Consider the following 17589-nt stretch of genomic DNA (forward strand, 5'->3'; position numbering starts at 1 on the left):
CATAATGAGATTTTCTTACTGACTGACACATTACCAAGACCAGATACAAACAACTGTGAAAGTAGATTTGTTTGTCTAATCAGAGACATGAATGACATCACTTCATGGTGTGTATTTATTTATTTATTTACAGATTTGTACCAAGTACTGGAGCAGAAACAATAGGAAATGGGTCCCCTACGAGGTTTAAGCTCCAACAAACCCACCCATCCCACCCCAAGGGAGGACATCCATCACACAGTAATCTCGTGCATGGAAAATTGACGTCTCCTACCCCTAACCCTGTAGGAGACAGGACCTCCATTATTTGCCCCTATCTGAGAAGACTGATATCTAACCATTTCTTGATGTTATAGAAAGGTAGCATATTCTTCTCAATTATTTTAAGACCTTGAGTGTTGGTCCGGCCGCGGCTCGAACCCTCAACCTCCCGCACAACAGTCCAGCACTCTATCTGCCTTTGTATCTCAGTATGTATAAAATAAAATGAATTTATTTGTACCAGTAATAATCTCGTACCTGTTTCAACTCCCCTTGGTACAACAAGGAAAATATAATGAAGAGCTGGAACAGCATTGAAAACAGTTCTGTAAAAAGAGAAAAAAGCCCCTTTGGCTTTTCAATTTTCATGATAACAATAGTCCTTTTTACAGTTGTGGGCTTGGTGGCCAAGCCTTTGTACAGGAGTGAGGCTAAGGGTGACCCTGTTGTGATAGAGACCTGTATCTACTTAGTATGATAACAAAGAAATTTGCATTTGAAAAGCAGCAACATCTCTATCGTAACAAGGTTACCCTTAGCCTCACTCCTGTTCAAAGGCTTGGCCATCAAGCCCACAACTGCATGAAGGACTATTTAAGATTATACACACAAAAATAGATGAGATTAATTCTGCATAATTATACATGTGACAGGAATGCAAATGGTTACCAATCAATATCCTCATTTTTCTAGAGATTACTTAACACTCACCTGATTATTTCAGTTACACAGCCATATGCAAAATCTGCCTTTGCTACAAAGTAGTTCATGAAGAGAGTGTTGAGTGGCTGGTTAAATAAAAACAATACAGTAGTATTAGATTTGGGTGATCAACTATTGGAAATTAAAAAATACCTAAAACAATTTTATATACAGAGGGTGATGACAACCAGTTACTAATGAAAACAAATGAGAAAACTGATAAGTTCCTGCTGGATCATTTTTTAATGATGCCTACGCTATAGCTCAGAATCTTTTATAGTGTATTAAAATTAAAAATTGTAGCTAAAAGCAGGGGTGCTTATTGGAAATAGGGCACTTAATCAGGCTTGTTGATAAACACTGGCTGCTGACGAAATTTGCCCCATGAAAAAGTGGCGATTGCCAGCTGGATTTTTGGCCAGCGATCACTTGGTAATTAAGGCACAGTGGGTACTTTTGAGGTTACACACTTACAATTGTTCACTACCTTTGAGTCACCTCATTTGAAATTTCAGCCAGCAGCATATTTTCTTGACTACAACCCTGCTTAATAGTCCATTTTACAGTTGTGTGCTTGGTTGCCAAGCCTTTGAATGGGAGTGAGGCTAGACATGACCTTGTTATGATACAAACCTTGCTGCCTTTCAAATGTAAATCACTTTGTTATCATGCTAACTAGATACAGGTCTCTATCACAACAAGGTCATCTTTAGCCTCACTCTGAATCAAAGGCTTGGCAACTAAGTACACAACTGTAAAATGGCCTATTGAGGGGGACTTTTACTATTCTCCTGTACTTATTCCCATGTAGCTGAAGCTTAAAAAGTTTTAAAGAAAGTGGCAATCTAAACAAGTTTTCCTTGTATCCTTACTGTTTAAGAAAGTGTCACGGGAGGTGGGGGAAGGGCTTGTATGACACTATGTCCTGGGAGGAAGGCGCTTTTTCAGGAGAAAGCGCTTATTAGAACGTGGGTGCTTGTTCAAGGAAATACAGTATTAACAAGAAATCTATTTCAGAATCACAATAAACTTACACTGCAGTTTTTGCTGTCATATTTTGTATGAAACCACTCTTCCCACTTGCTAGGATCCAAACTTCGTAGATTGGGGTAATCAAAGAATGCTGCATGACCCATGACATCATTGTTTGCATTGACCAATGTTACAGCCAAATTGGCTTTTTCACTGCGAAGTTAATGAAATATTTCGGATTAAAAATATTAAATGATGTAGAGAAATCAATCCAGTGAGACTATATTCCTGAGAAAGACTATTATTTGTAGTAGAGACTGACTTTTTTTTTTACAACAATAGCAGATCAGAAGTCATCCCTTGAGTCAAGAGAAAGTTATTTGTGAGTCCAAAGGTATACATATAAGTATGGTCCATGTAACTGACAGGGCAATTTTGATCCATTGAAAAAGTAAGTTCATTCTGTTCAGATTGTTTAATGTGTAAATTTATTGAAAAGTAATTTGTAAGGTGGTAGTTGTTGTTGACATCTGTTAAAGGGAGTCTGCTCTAGGTTAGTGAATCACAGTCAGTTTCAGTTGTGTTGAAAGTAGGTTGTGCTGTAGCACAGAGTCCCAGTGGGAAGTATGAGTCAATGTGATTACAATGTGATCATTTGTGCCACTATTTCTTGATATTCATTTGTGGTTGGTCAGTCTTGTAATTGATTGAGGTTCCTGATGATATTTTCAACTCATTTTTTCTCTGATAATCTCTGTTACATCATGTTGAAATTAGATGCAATTAAAATTGTAACCAAGATCTTTCTTGCTATAGCAATCACCTCTCCATATAATGAAACTAAAACATGGATCGCCATACATTATTTTTTTTATTTAAAAGGGTCGGTTAATCTACCACATCAACTGAAGTTTACTTACATAACATTTACGACATTTACACGACCAAAGAGCTTTTCTGTTGTGGCGCTGCCAAGTTTCAATATCTCTGGTGCATCCAAAGATTCCGTTCGGCGCGCCTGAATAACTTCTTGGGACGAATTGGACGTCATATTTCTAAGATCCAGCAAAGAAGAAACACTTTCAGCTAAAGATCACACAATCCTGAGCCTATTGTTGTCCACAAGACAATTGCTTTATAATGCAACATTGCAGTAAACGGAAAAAATACATTCGCGTGACTCTCTCTACTCTTAAAATGTGTCTTCCTAATGGCTAAGTGTATCAAAATATAATCATGAAAATTCGTGTAAATTATCAGCTCAACTAAGTAAGCGAAAAACAACCCCCCAAAACGTTAATTTTCTAATTCCTTCCCTGAAAATGTCAGTAACCGAGAGAAAATGAGCTTGGATTGCAGCTATCGGAGGGAAAACCGACCTTTCACGGTGAAAATTTCAAAAAATTCTCAAGTCCATTTCCATCCCGCCATCATGAACTTTGACGATCAACAACAAGGCACTGTTGCTTGGAAACAAGGCAGACTGGAGACTGAGACGACTAAGACCCAGTCTATTGTATACAAAGGTCTAGACCCAGTTTTCTCTCCTTTAAATATCGTGATCTTTTCAAAAAAAATATAAATAAAAGGAAAAAAAGGGACAAGCGATTTTAATGAGTAAAAAATCTCCAAAAAATTGATAAAAAAATCGTAATAGATCTCAGCAAATTAAAAAATATAGTGATCAGAAGGCTTTAATTTTTCTGGGTGTTAGATGGAATTGAAGAGCAAGTGACAGGGGATCCAGACCTTAAGGTAAGGAGGGGAGGGGAGGTGTTTTTTTTTTTTTGTGCGTGTGTATACACCTGTCGGCTTTTCTTCCCTCTGCGATATTTTAACCCAAAGTAAGGGGCCCTCCCCAAGATCGTTCACGTTGGCAGCAATCCGACTGAACCCACCCAATAAAGTTAGGTATATGTTTTACATATGATGCACGATCCTCGCAGTAGAGAGCGCTATTTATGCAATAGGCCTGATTTTTTTCAGGTCTGATTTTCGCTATTGCATAAATAGCGCTCTCTACAGCGAGGATCGTGGATCATACGTATCTAATACCGCAGTTCAAAATATATGAACTTCATATATTCATTGTCTCTATATGTTTTACCCTTAACAAATGTTTTTTTCATTTCAGAAGCCAAGCTGGAACGTTCAGAAAACGGATTCGTCTTGTGGTTTGTAAAAAGTGGATAAGCCACAGATACAGAAAAATTTGCTTAGGAGTAAACTTAACCTGAGTAAGGAGTTGTGCTGACTATAAAAACTGTGATATACTGCAAAAGTGACTAACATTGAATTTCTCCTCACTAGGCTACCCCCTGAGTAAAACATTAAAGTTATGAGAATAAAGGAACGATCACCAATTAAGGCAGCTCAAACAGATTCACCGTCGCAGTCAGCACCTAAGGAAATGCATAAAGAACAGTATGGCCGGAAAAATGTATACCGAAGGTATAAAGGGTTAACTGGTTCAGGATTACCATAAATGATTTTAAAATTTATCATTATTCATCATTTTTATGAAATTTTCCACTTTAGAACAGGAATTTTTATTTTCGCTCGTCAATAGTTCTGTTTCTGCCATCTTGCATATCGTCATTACTAGCAAGTTAAGAGAGAATGTTTCATGCAGCTTGCCATCTCAAAGCCATATATATACATATATATATATATATATACATATATATATATATAACCAAAATAGCGGAATGAGATCATCATCTACTAAAAAGTGCTCAATAGCAGGGCTAGAGCTATGGATAATTATACCTCAAGATTTAGGTTACTTGAACTTTTACTGCAGTAAAAGTTCAAGTAACCTAAATCTTGAGGTATAATTATATATATATATATATATATATATATATATATATATACATATATATACATATATATATATATACATATATATACATATATATATATGTATATATATATATATATACATATATATATATATATATATACATATATATATATATATATATATATACATATATATATTGTTCTTCTAAGCATTTTTACCACTATGCTGTTACCCATTATCAGTTCTTCATGTTAAGCATTTCCTTTTAGTATACTTATCCCTAGTAATAATACTTTACTAGTTACTGGAAACCATCGTTACTACATTATGTATTCTTTTTGGGAAGTATATTATCTTAATTAATTTATATTCTCGTTATATTAATATATAGTATCTGTATGCTTTTAGTTAACTGTAGACGTAGAATTTTATATATTCGAATGTATTTAGTCGAGTCGCTGGCTCATTGTACATCCCGAATTGAAATAGATTTATCTATCTATCTATCTAGCGCGAAAATGTTTATAACGTCTCCCTTTTCGAAACACAGCGAAAAGCAATCAGCATGCTTTGCAATACAGAGCACGTGACTTCAATTACCAGGGTCGGACGCGTTCTTTTCGACCAGCGATAGTTCCAAAACTTTTATCGAACGAAAAGTGCTCAGTCTGCATGGCCGTGGGAAGCCTGGTTCTGAAGCTAACGCTGTTCTTGTTCTTGGTGGAAAACAGTCTTTAATGTGTGTGTCGGGCAGTGATCAAAGTTCGCGCCCGTAGATTTTTGGTGACGAGGAAACTCACGTGCCACAGCACATTGGTTGGTGTGGGTCATTCACACATAGTCCATTTACCTCAAAATGATAAAAATAGTTTAGTCATCGTGATAAACGTCAGGCTTCACGGCTTGTTGTTGGCCAGATGGTTTGTTGGCGTTTTTGATGAACCAAGCAAAACGTGATCGAGGAGATGAATTGCGGTGATAAATCTTAATTTTCTTCAATTGCTGTTGCTGTTATGCGTTGGAAAACCCAACATTTAGAAAGTATGTATTGAGATTTGCCTCAGTTCGTGAACCGTAATGTATCCTGTTTAGAGGCATTAAAAGATTCAATTAGCAACCGCGTGTGCCTGGACGGCCCACCTGATCAGTAAGCACATGCTTTCTTTTTTTCTGCGCTTATAACATTCCAAGTTAGAGGGCGTCTTTTTATGTGTAGTTATTAATAATCCCATACAAAGAGCTGGCCGATGGTCTTACATTAAGGCACGTGTATAGGTGTGTATATCCCTATGTGATTTTTTACTGCCGATCGTGGCGATCGACCAAAGTCGGGTCCCTGGCGTATTTTCCCATTTGAAATCGACGATATTTGGCATGAACACTCCCGTTTTATTCATTCATCTCATTCGGCATGAAATCTCCCGTTTTATTCATTCATCTCATTATATAATTACCAATAAAATTATATAATGGTCGGGTAACCTTGAAAGAAAACATAGGCTTCGTAAAGGCTACCCAGTTAAAATCACGTTTAAAAGCACGGATGTGAATTATAAATTACAACAAGAGGTCATAAGAGGATTATTTGTATTTTGACCCTACGGGCTCGTCAAAATACGGCACAACTCGTAAAAATACTCAGCGATACGACACAACAAAACGTCCAATAACATATATCTATCCCCTCGTGATCTCAGTCTTGATTACAAATAGGAGGGAATATTTTAAGATCCAGATAACAACCTACTAAAGACTGAAACTATAGTTAGGGAATATAATCGTGCAGCAAAATTCCAGCTGACAACTTATCATTATGCGACACCAATTCGTAAATGACATTAAAGGAGCACAGTGAACTAGCCATACTGACAAAATTGATTAGATTAATAATGAAAATAATAAGAATAAACATCTAAAAGTACGTCATCAGACTTGAATAATATATACGGTGTTATTATTCCTCGAGAATTTCCTATGTAAATCAGTTCAGTCTAGGTTATAGAGATGAAACTTCGTGCCTCGACTGCTTCTTGTTCATTAAGTGGGGCTTAGCTGAAATTTCTCGCACGAGCGGAAATTCTCGATCTCGGCTTGTCATTCGACATGGAGTTTCGCGACGCGAGGACAAGAATTCATTCCGCTAACTCCAAGCAAAAACTTTCTCCAAATGAACGCTATGAGTCGAGCGAACCTTAAGCCATGCAAGTTCCTGTGAATTTGAGCAGCGTTTGTTATTTCTCCCTCTAAACGGGCCATTCTGGTCGATCGTCAGTCTACAGGCCATCCTTGCAGTTCTGTGTCTTACGAAAGAGGGCGATGGCATGACCGAGCGAAAACTTGGTCGAGGAATATCCAAAAAAACCTTTAAAATAAGGCGTGGCATCTGGTCGTAGCCTTCCAAGAAGGTGAAGTTCAATTTATAATGGTTTTCTTAACCAGCTCGTATTGATAGTGGAGCTCACTAAATTCACAATCTTAGAAATGAATTAGTTCATCGATCACCATAAAGATAGCAAGAACGCGATTGCTCTGATTAGATAATCATATGGTAGACAATATTCCAGATCTCAGGCATATTTGTGGTGAAAAACTTTGTAGAGAAATTTGCCAATCTCACAGATTAATTTACGTAAAAAGCCCCCTTTAAAAGAGGAATGCTCCAGATATCGTTCTTTCTGAATAGCGGAATGGTGCTTCTATTTTAGTGCCTATTATTAAATATCATTGTCAGTTAGTTTTGTCTTTTTTTCTTAATTAAGGATAACTCACTTCAGATGTCGCCAACAAACTTTCAAAATGTTATAACTATTCCTCCGTTAGTCGCTATATCGTCAGAATTGTATCATTAATCATTAACCTTAAGTTTGCGCTGTGCTGTGAAGGGCAAAGTTTTGTCAAAGGCTATCGATCGGACCCCCTTTCTAGCCTTGCACGGTACGGACATCTTTGAGAGCAACGATTTCTGACATGGGGCGAATATCGAGAAATTTGTCAGGCATGCAAGGACATTTAAATGCCCCAACATTATTTTCTCGGTGGTAAGTTAACGTAAGCTGGGTCAAACTATTCTACCATTCAGTTCATCTGGGACCGTAAGTCGATCTAGATTGTAGATTCTTGCCTCTAGTCATTTCCACTGAACTTCTGCTCTCGATTTTGGAAAGCCACTGCACTGTTTTAAAACCCTTAGGTCAGACCACATGAGTGTTGAAACTTAATGAGTACTTAGAATGTGGTCAAAGAACATTCGACCAAAAAGCGTGAAATGCACACTTGACGTCCCGTGACCGTGAAACAAATCACATCGTTCGCTTACTAAATCTTGCTTCGATTCGATCTCAATCACGAGACTCATTGGAAGTTGTTTTTTCTCGTCTGTGCCGGAACTAAACCCAACACTACTGAAATTATGGAAATTACTGCGTATGGAGAGCCAAAGTTACTGTGAACCGCGTGATTCCCTGTGTGATGTTGATCAACTTCACAATCATGACGGTTTTATGAATTGCATGTGCTCTTGCTGGGCTTAAATCAGCAGCTAGAAAATTCCGATGTCTATATTTGTAAAGATTTATTAGTGATAAGCGGCAAGGTCACCACTTACTAGAGTATATTTGCATACGTAAAAGCCCGCGCGCTCTCAAAGAGTGGCTGTACTGTGGTGCGATCAGAGGTTGACGGCTTTTGGCTTCGGCGAAGCTCAGCGGCTTGGCTGCTCATCTTCTTGACATTTACCGATACGATGTCGTCGTAGCCCATGAAAGTGAACAGCTCAAGAAGCGAAAACTATGGATTTTTCGAGATTTGCTCATTATGCAGTACTTGTGGTAGTTTTGTCGACTTGTGTACAACTCGCCCACGGTAGGTCAGAATTAGTCCATTAGCACTGACTGAAAAACAAACCAAGTTAATTACTTTTGCAGTGTAGTCTTGTTCTGTACGGTTTAAATCTTCGGATCGTCGCGATTTTGATGTTTTATGTCCCTTTCTTTGTTATTCCATGCAATATACTGCATGTTCTTGAAACAAAAAGTTTGATCTGGTTTGATATGTTGTTGAGCGAGTGTTCAATGACGGTAACCAATTCCACGTTGAGGCTTAACGAAAGGTCACAAGCTCAATTTTCACATCTGAATTGTATTCTTCGGATTTTCTTTATCAATCAAGGCAAGAGAGTTTAATTTGACTTGTATAATCCCTACCATTCCCATAGCGCTTGTACGAGAAACTTCACCAAGCTTAAGACACGTGTTCAAGATATCGATCAAACCTACTAATTAAGGTCGCAAAGGAAGCCTTGCAGCCATTTTTTTAGTGTAGGAAAACGTGAATAAGTGCATGTATTACAAAAGCTTATGAAAAGGTAAACAGAAAAAAAGTTTTTGTCTATACTAAAGCTGAAATACGTATAAATAAACGAGAATTGAGATGGTAATGAACAGAAAATTTCCGTAATTTACTTTTGATATAACGTGACGAAATTGACAACTTGACTTTCACGTGTTTTATAGCTCCCCCAAAAAATTATTTAAGTGTGTCAATAGATAAAAATTGGTATCTGCGACTTTAATATCATTATAATATGGCAATATTTTAACAACAACATGTAAAAAATTTGTTAACTTAAGTATTTTAACAACATCAAAAGAAAGTCTGAACAGGTTCATTCCTACTCTACTCGTTTCTCAGTAGCTGGAAGCTTTTATATAAAACAGGCGAGAACAAATCATCAGTTGTTTTCCTTTTCTAGAGTTGGTGCGAAAATATGGAATGGCATCCTCCCTGAAATTCGTAAGCTAAAGAAAGCACCTTTTAAACGTGAGCTAACTCACTTGCTTTTGAAAATTCTTGAAATTGAGGAGATGAATGTTGACTTGTGCTACCTTGACCTTTCTAGCTTATATTTGTATTTCAACTGATTAGCTTTCTCTTTGACCTGTTAGAAACTCCCTTGTGTGACTGGCTCAGTTAAAACCTTTAACTTGATTATCACGACTATTATTTATTATTTGTTTTTATTTGCTCATTTATTTATTTATTTCATTGTTGCGTGTGTGTGCGCGTGTGTGTGCGTGTGTGTGTGTGTGTGTGTGTGTGTGTGTGTGTGTGTGTGTGTGAGAGCCTATACAGTGTCTGTTTATGTAGCCCGCCTAGAATAGCTTTGCTAACTGCGGGCTACAAAAGCCTTTATTTCTTTCATTTTAAAAAATAAAGTCAATGTTGTTGTTGTTGTTGTTGTTGTTGTTGTTGTCTGTAAACTCAAGAAAACTATAAGAATTACACACTCATTGTGAATATTTTGCTCTCTTTTGGTAGAATTTACAGAATACCTTCATATGCAAAAAGTTAATGCGCGTTTAAAACAGATTAGATTATAAATCATGCTTGCTTGTTTGAAAATCACTATGATTTTGACAGCTGCAGAAATTATGAATTTGCATTGTGTATGTGGCATATTAATTATTGACAAATGATATTGACCAATCTATGTTTGTTTTCTTTGCATACAAGTCTGTTTAAAATGTATTTGACCAAATTGTAGTTTAGTCATCATTTCTAATTGAAACATTCATAGATGTTTGCAAGGTGTACAATTATATCTTACCTTCATGTTATCCAACAGCAGGTTAATTTACTTTGTTTTATTTCTTTAAATCAGATGATCTCTTTTTTTGTCATTATTTTTATTATATGGATATATGTTACAATTAATTATATTGTCAAGTGCTATTTTAAGAAAGCATTCACAGCACAAGGGCAACATTCTCTTATATTTTGCCTTTGTCATCAGCAGTTAGACAAATTTTTGCATGGATGAAAAAGTTCTTTGGTTTCTGGTTTCTGTATCACTTCAGGACCCCATTTGTCAAAAAAAAAAAAAAAAAAAAAAGGCAGTGGTGTATCTTTGCTTCCTTCTTTAATGCAGTCCTTCTCTGTGGGTTGAAAGTTTTCTTTGCAGGTTGCTATAGGGTTCTTTTTGTGGTTGGTCTAAGCCCACAGAGATATGATCCCTAAATTATTAGTATCTGAGTCTCTCTCTTTCTTGTTGAATGCTTTACACCCTAACATTGTGTTCCTTAAGTAGTATGCAGGATCATGCTAGCCATAATATGAACTTTGTAATGGACCTTGTTTACCATGGAGTCTCTGGGGGACTCAGTAGTAGAGCATCATAGTGCATAGTCTGAGGGTAATTGATTCCTTATGGGGACTCATAATTTTTTCATTGTCTCAACTGCTCATGACAAGATAAAAAAACATCTCTTTCTCTTTAAATATGCATATTCTTCTTTACTGTTCTCTGTAAATTCTCATTTTTATGGATTAGGGAATTTGTTTGATGATCCAGCTGACAATCAATTTCTTTATTCTCTCTGCCTTAAGAGGATTAATCCATTTACCGTACTGGGTGCATTTGCGTGACTCTGATATGAGAATTACTTAATTGACACCTTTCACCTCCACTCAGTTAATGTCAAATCAAACAGGTGTAATGTATAACTTACAAGTGAACTTCATGGTATCTTTGCAGGCAATGGCTGTCATCCTTCTGAGTTCCGCTGTAATGATGGAAGCTGTATAGATAAGTCATGGAAATGTGACGAGGAGCCTGACTGTCCTGATGGCAGCGACGAAGCAAATTGTGGTTAGTTGTTTACATTTTTACATGTTATCATCTTTTTCTATTTAGTTTACTTTTTTTTTTCCAATAAAAATGTAACACAGAGTCTCTGAGGGTTATTTAAACGTAAGATCAATGACATTTTTAAAGTCTAACGCACGGCATTCACGGAAAACAGCTTTAGTGTTATAGTATGTAGTTTTAATTTTAAATATCTTAGCGTATGTGATATGTATTTTTATAGGCTGATGAATTGATCGTGTCTAAATAAAGATTACAATACAATACTCAGAATGATCTGAATGTAATAAACAGGGTTCTCAATAAGTCAGGGAGTAGATGGTCAGTGTTTGGAGTAGATGACTGATAATAGCTCTTTCCTGGGGTCTCAGTTTAATGTTCACAACTTACATTATTTTACAACAATTAGGTAGCTCAGAATTGAAGGTACAGTGTAGCAAGTTTTTATCTGCTGGCCAGAAAACCCTGAAAACTATTTGCGGGATTTTTTTTTGTGTTTATGTGTGTGCCAGTGAAGAGGAAAAATCAGGTGCACTGCAAGCAGAAGTGGTAATAAGTCAATGGTTTTGAGGTTCTCTTGTGTGTTCTTTTCAATCGACCAGTCAGATTCAAATAAAAGTCAGCAAAACTTTTTTCCAAGTATCACATTAATTTATCTCATGTTATAGGTAAGTAAGTGGATTTTTTGACAAAAATTGTCATGCAATAATTATTATAATCATGACCAAAATACACACCAGATAGAGTCACCTATGTGAACTTCAAGTGATGTAAGTTTTACAAAATTTTAGAATAATTTTTGGCCTCCATATCTGTCAACTATTTAACTCCTAAAAGTGATTAATGTTTAACTTCTCCCTAAATCATCCACACATTATCCAGCAAACAGGTAATGGGAATACTGATACTTATCAGGTATAAGTTCTTGATCTTACACCAAATTCTTGTAACTATAAATTTGCAAGGAAATGTGTAGTAGCTAGCACCGAGAATTGCGTAAATCCTCTGATAAGGCCCCCCCTCTAGTAAAGCTCCCCTCTTTAGAGGAAGAAATTTAATAAGCCCCCCCTTTATTAAGCCCCCCCACCCCTCCCCCTCAAAAAACAAAAAATTCAAAATAACACTCCATATTAGTAAGTACAATAAATTTATTCAAGTACCATGATTTTAGTTTGTCATTTAAAATTGATTATGGTGATAGATTGATTGATGTTATCATGTTGGCATCAATAGAATACAGTATATGGAAATTACAGAGCGATGCTAAAAATATAACATGGCTAAACAAGGTCCATTGAGAGAGTTAGACCACAAAATTAAGTTCTTTATTGAGTTCTAAATTAGTAAGCCCCACTGTAATAAGCCACCCCCTAAGATACCTGAAATAAATAAGCCCCGGGGGGGGGGGGGGCGCTTATTAGAGGATTTATGGTAATTATCAGACCTTGGTAGTAAAAGTTAAATGTAAGGTGACACAAAGTACAATTGTGGTACTTGCATTTCAAACTTTTGAATGTGGTTCTTTTTCAGGTTTAGTGACTTGTTCGTCACTACAGTTTGCATGTAATAGTAGGTGTATACCTAAAACATGGCAGTGTGACGACGACATTGACTGTCTTGGTGGTGAAGACGAAAAAGATTGTTGTGAGTTTGAGATTTATTTGTCAGAGTGTATAAATAAATTGGTGTCTTTATACTGGACTTGAAGTTGAGGCAGTGTTCCAAGCCCACCTTTTTCAATGTTGCAATTTGGTGACCTTAAATCATAATGCAGAAGTGCAGGGTTGTTGCTTAGAAATTAGGCTGAAATTTCAAGTGAAGCAGCAAAAAGAGGGTACCTCAAAGAAGGCACGTTACTTGCAACAAGAGATTGGCCAGGTGATAAATAAATAACTAAATATGAATAAGTAATTTTGCAATGGACGTTCCACTGGGTGGCTCTTCTTATCCAGTTTCCAGATCGAATTGGAATTTGGAATGCTGGTTTTTGTGGAGGGAGGAAAACCGGAGGACCCAAAGAAAAACCCTCAGAGCAAGGACCAGAACCAACAACAAACTCAACCCACATATGACATCAGGTCTGGGAATTGAACCCAGGCCACAGTGGTGGGAGGCAAGTGCTCTCACTACTGCACATGACCATCCCTGCTCCCCATGACGACATTTTGTTCCCAGTTGTTCACAGTGCTTTGAATGCGAGGCTGCTAAGCTTCCTGTTTACAATAGGGTTGAATCATTCAAGAAACATTAAGCTTTAGAAACTCATCACAGTGACCAACTCACATTTACAACTCAGTTGATAAAGCCAAATTACAGTATCTTGCTTTGTTAATTACCCTCACAAAACCGCAGTTTCTTTAGAAACTTGATTACCTTCTTTATGCTTTTGAAAATTACTTTAATTTATAAGCTTCTACGAAGGGTATTTCTTGATTTGTTATAATACATATATTCCCATGGTTCAAAATGTGATAATTTTTGTTCCAACAGGGGAAGGAGCAACATGCTCCAGTTCCCAATTCCAATGTGCCGATAAAACTCGCTGTATACCTACACGCTGGCAATGTGATGGTGACGAGGAGTGCGATGATGGCAGTGATGAGGTGGATTGTGGTAGGTGTTTCATCATGGCTACCACGTGCCAGTACATAATTATAAATTAACTGTATGTTAGTGAATTTAACAGATATAAATAACTATGAGGCCCCCTGTCAGGCGGCAGGCTTGGCCATAGGTGGTACATTTTAGCTGCACTGGCTATTTGATTAGCTGAAACAGGGTTGCTTGTGGCTGACAAGACCCATACAGTAGGGAAACCTCTTTCACAATGTGCTTAATTTCTCTGCGTTGTATCTGGTCTGCTAGAGTCTGCTTTCTGAGTGTCAGCTTGTCAACCCCTGTGTTCATCAGTTTTTCTTCCGCAGACTCAAGGTACTGGTTTGGTTTCTCTTCCATCCCATTTGGCTCATTAATCGGGGTTGATGTTAAGAGCTCTCGAGACAGAAGGGTGATTTTCCACTGGCTGAGTGGAACGAAATAAGTGGAAAATGTTTTTCTCACACACCGCTGGGGCCTGGGGATGGGTTAAGGTCATGTGATGTGTAAGGCGGTCAGTTGTTTTTTGTTGACCGCCATTGCTTGACCTTCCCACCCACCCACCCAAGAGTTTTTTCAGTTGTTCATTACACTTCTAAATGATTTTAGATTTTGTCTCGATTCTTAACTAGTTCATGTTTTGAAACTCCATGTATACTTGTAAAATTTGATAGCTGTTATTGTGTGAATAAAGGTCAGGCTTGCGGTGGTTGGCTTGACATGGCTCCCAGGGGTGTGTGAGAACAATAATTTATGCCATAATGATTGGGAATAAGACATTAGTTTGTATATTAAACAGTCACCATCATGTGCATCATGTAACAAAAAATATAAACAAAAATTGATTATTTGAACAATCTTGCAGCAAATCATACTTGTGCCAGCCATGACTTCAGCTGCGAGAATGGAAAGGTCTGTATCACTAAGGAGTGGAGATGTGATAAGGATGATGACTGTGGGGACATGTCAGATGAGCGCGGCTGTGAACCTAGTAAGTTGAAGTTGTAAAGTATCTACTTGTACCTACCACTAGGCCATGAATGCCTACTGGTGGAAAGGAGAAATTTTTTTTTTTTTTTTTAATCCAACATTCTACATTTTAAATTGATTTTCTTCTAGTGTGATGGAAATTTTGAAGAAGCTAAGTTAAAGGATGAGGCACAGTGAATTTATTTTAAACCTTGTGAGGAAATTCACTGATCGAAAGTGCCTTCAGTCCTTTACACGAATGGGAGTATTTTTGATGAGGATATATAAGAGCAGTTCTTTGTATATCTGCCTGTTATTAGAACTGAAGTATAACATAATGGAGACTGTTTTGTTATTAGTATTTGGAACTTTGGTTTCCAGTAGTTTTGAAAGTGCATAATTGTTCACCTTCAATAAGTTGTCTCTTGTATTTTGAATGTATTTATTTCATAAAGCATAATAATAGTAATTAACAATAAATTATTTTAAAGTGCTGTTAGTTATATGGCAAGGGCCGGTTGTTTACAGTAGGTCTAACCCAAACCATGGTTTTAGGCAAGCAGTGGGCCTCAATTATTCTCCTTTAGAGACTTGATTGAATCAAACAAATGTCCTTCCTCTATTAGCGTTTGCCCCTCTTGACACTATTCACAAAAAAAAAATTTTCAGATTTTAAAAAGTTTCAGCTGAATTGAAGATGGCCTAGAAACCAGTCTTGTTAAACATTGGCTAAAGTTTGTTGAAATAAACAGCCATAAGAGTTTTCAGGGCTCTATGCCTATTGATAGCAGGAATGCTTTTGAAGCTCGCTAGATGGACTACCCTGAATAATGCATGTCTACACTTCTTGTATGCATTTCCTAAATAAAGCTTATCGTATAAGAATAAAGTCACTGTTCGTCCCGGTTTTATTCGTTTAATCACAAAAATACCTATTTACAATGTTATTTAAGCCAGACAATGATAATTGATCACGAGGTGTAAATGTCAATCAAAGTTCAAAATCAATCACACGTGTAATTACGTAAATATTGATGACAAACAAAACTTTCGTGACAAAGCTGATCCCATGTCAGTATCTAAGCAACTGTGCACCATTCCCTCCCCTAACTGGCCAACAACATTCAACAGAACTGGTTATGACTTGGGGTTAATAATAATAACAATATTAATAATAATACCGGATTAGAATGTAGCATTCAGTTGATTTCTCAGTGACCATAATTTGATATTTATATTGTGCAAATTAACATGTAGATATGATCAAATGCGCATCACAACACTTTTCGAGGGACTTTGGCCGGACTGCATCAGCAGTTTACAAACAATCGAAGGAAACTTATTTGAAGATGCCCCCTCCCCCACAATTCCCAGTAAACAGGCCAGACCACATCACAGTAATCTTGTGAGTGGGTTCTTTAATGTCCCCTGCCTAACCAAATTAACTAATCAATAGATATAGGAGATGGGACCTACAGTTTATTCGTCCTTATCCGAGAAGACTAGAATGTCTATCCATTTCTTGATATTTTAGAAAGGTAGTGCATTCTCCTCTGTTATTTTAAGACCTTAAGTGTTGGTCTGGCTGGGACTTGAACCATCGACCTCAACCTCCCGCACAACAGTCCAGCGCTCTAACCAATTGAGCTATTTAGGAGGTGGTTAATGATGGGTTACGGAGGGGTACAGTAGGTGCACAGTTGGGATCAGATACATGTACTGATATTGATCCTGTAAAGCCATCTCTCTCACAGTCTTTCTCTTTACAGGTCCACCATGTGAAGCTAGGGAATTCAGATGTGGAAATGGCCATTGCATTGATGCAAGCTGGGTCTGTGATGAGCGTAATGACTGCAAGGACTGGACTGATGAGCTAAATTGCAGTAAGGGTTATAAACTAAGGTCCTCTAGGAATCAGAACCATGCAGATAAGGTTGGAACCTCTGAATCCTTTTCATGGGGATGACTCTCCTCATTACATGGTCTTGATCGCTGAAGATATGGGGCAGGTTATTTACACATCGTCTAACCCAAACCACAGTTTTATGCAAACAATGGCCGCCCGGTCTTATTCTCTGTAAAGGGGTTGATTTCTGTAAATAAATGTCCTTCCACTGCTAGCTTTTGGCCCACACGACACTGTCCACAAAAGTAAATGAATGTTCATATAAAAGATTCAGCTAAATTCAAGATAGTTTGAAATGCGGTTTTGTTAAACAACATCCAAACTCTGTTGAAGTAAAGGACCCATGATGTTGTGAGCCTCTTATATGAGGCCATTGGGGAAGACAATGTAGCCCAGTGGGGCCGTGGACTCTGGGTGGAGAGGTCCATGTTCAAGACCTGGCCAGATCAACGTGGCGGTAACCTTGCAATGGACTAGCATCCCATCCAGGGGGGAGCAGTGATAGTCCTGGTTGTTTCATGCTTGGTCAACCAGGATAAGTTTCAACTGGGCGGGCTGCTTAGCTAAAGTACAGAGTTTATCTTGTAAAATTACATTATAAGCCCATTCAGATAGAAAAACATAATTATAATTAAAAATATATACAGTACAAGGAAATGATATTGAATGAATGAACGTAGATGGGTAAAGGTGGTTGAGATTAAAATGCACTCCAAAAATGTTTTTTTTTTTTAA

At 37.3% G+C, this 17589-nt stretch overlaps 2 protein-coding genes across 6 annotated transcripts in view; one reads left to right on the forward strand and one right to left on the reverse strand.

The window, feature by feature from the left end:
• LOC111327584 (cilia- and flagella-associated protein 61) overlaps positions 1-3438 on the reverse strand; it is a 30938-nt gene extending 27500 nt beyond the window's left edge. For 2 of the 3 annotated variants that reach the window (XM_088745884.1, XM_088745882.1), the window contains exons 1-5: positions 3315-3438; positions 2856-2990; positions 1998-2148; positions 973-1049; positions 520-587 (exon numbers count right to left, since the gene is read on the reverse strand). In XM_088745884.1, the coding sequence (XP_088602010.1) occupies positions 520-587; positions 973-1049; positions 1998-2148; positions 2856-2986 (427 nt within the window). In that variant the 5' untranslated portion in view covers positions 2987-2990; positions 3315-3438. Of the gene's footprint in view, positions 1-519; positions 588-972; positions 1050-1997; positions 2149-2855; positions 3087-3314 lie in introns of all 3 variants that reach the window. The other variant, XM_088745883.1, reaches the window with a different exon arrangement.
• Positions 3439-7650: 4212 nt separating this feature from the next.
• LOC111327596 (low-density lipoprotein receptor-related protein 2-like) overlaps positions 7651-17589 on the forward strand; it is a 61543-nt gene continuing 51604 nt past the window's right edge. Inside the window, exons 1-6 of one of the 3 annotated variants that reach the window (XM_088744411.1) lie at positions 7651-7779; positions 11274-11387; positions 12915-13028; positions 13875-13997; positions 14845-14970; positions 16718-16831. In XM_088744411.1, the coding sequence (XP_088600537.1) occupies positions 7755-7779; positions 11274-11387; positions 12915-13028; positions 13875-13997; positions 14845-14970; positions 16718-16831 (616 nt within the window). In that variant the 5' untranslated portion in view covers positions 7651-7754. Of the gene's footprint in view, positions 7780-7931; positions 8603-11273; positions 11388-12914; positions 13029-13874; positions 13998-14844; positions 14971-16717; positions 16832-17589 lie in introns of those variants that run through there. The other 2 variants (XM_088744412.1, XM_088744410.1) reach the window with 2 other exon arrangements.

This window comes from Stylophora pistillata, chromosome 14 (assembly GCF_964205215.1).
Source record: "Stylophora pistillata chromosome 14, jaStyPist1.2, whole genome shotgun sequence".
NCBI lineage: Eukaryota > Metazoa > Cnidaria > Anthozoa > Scleractinia > Pocilloporidae > Stylophora > Stylophora pistillata.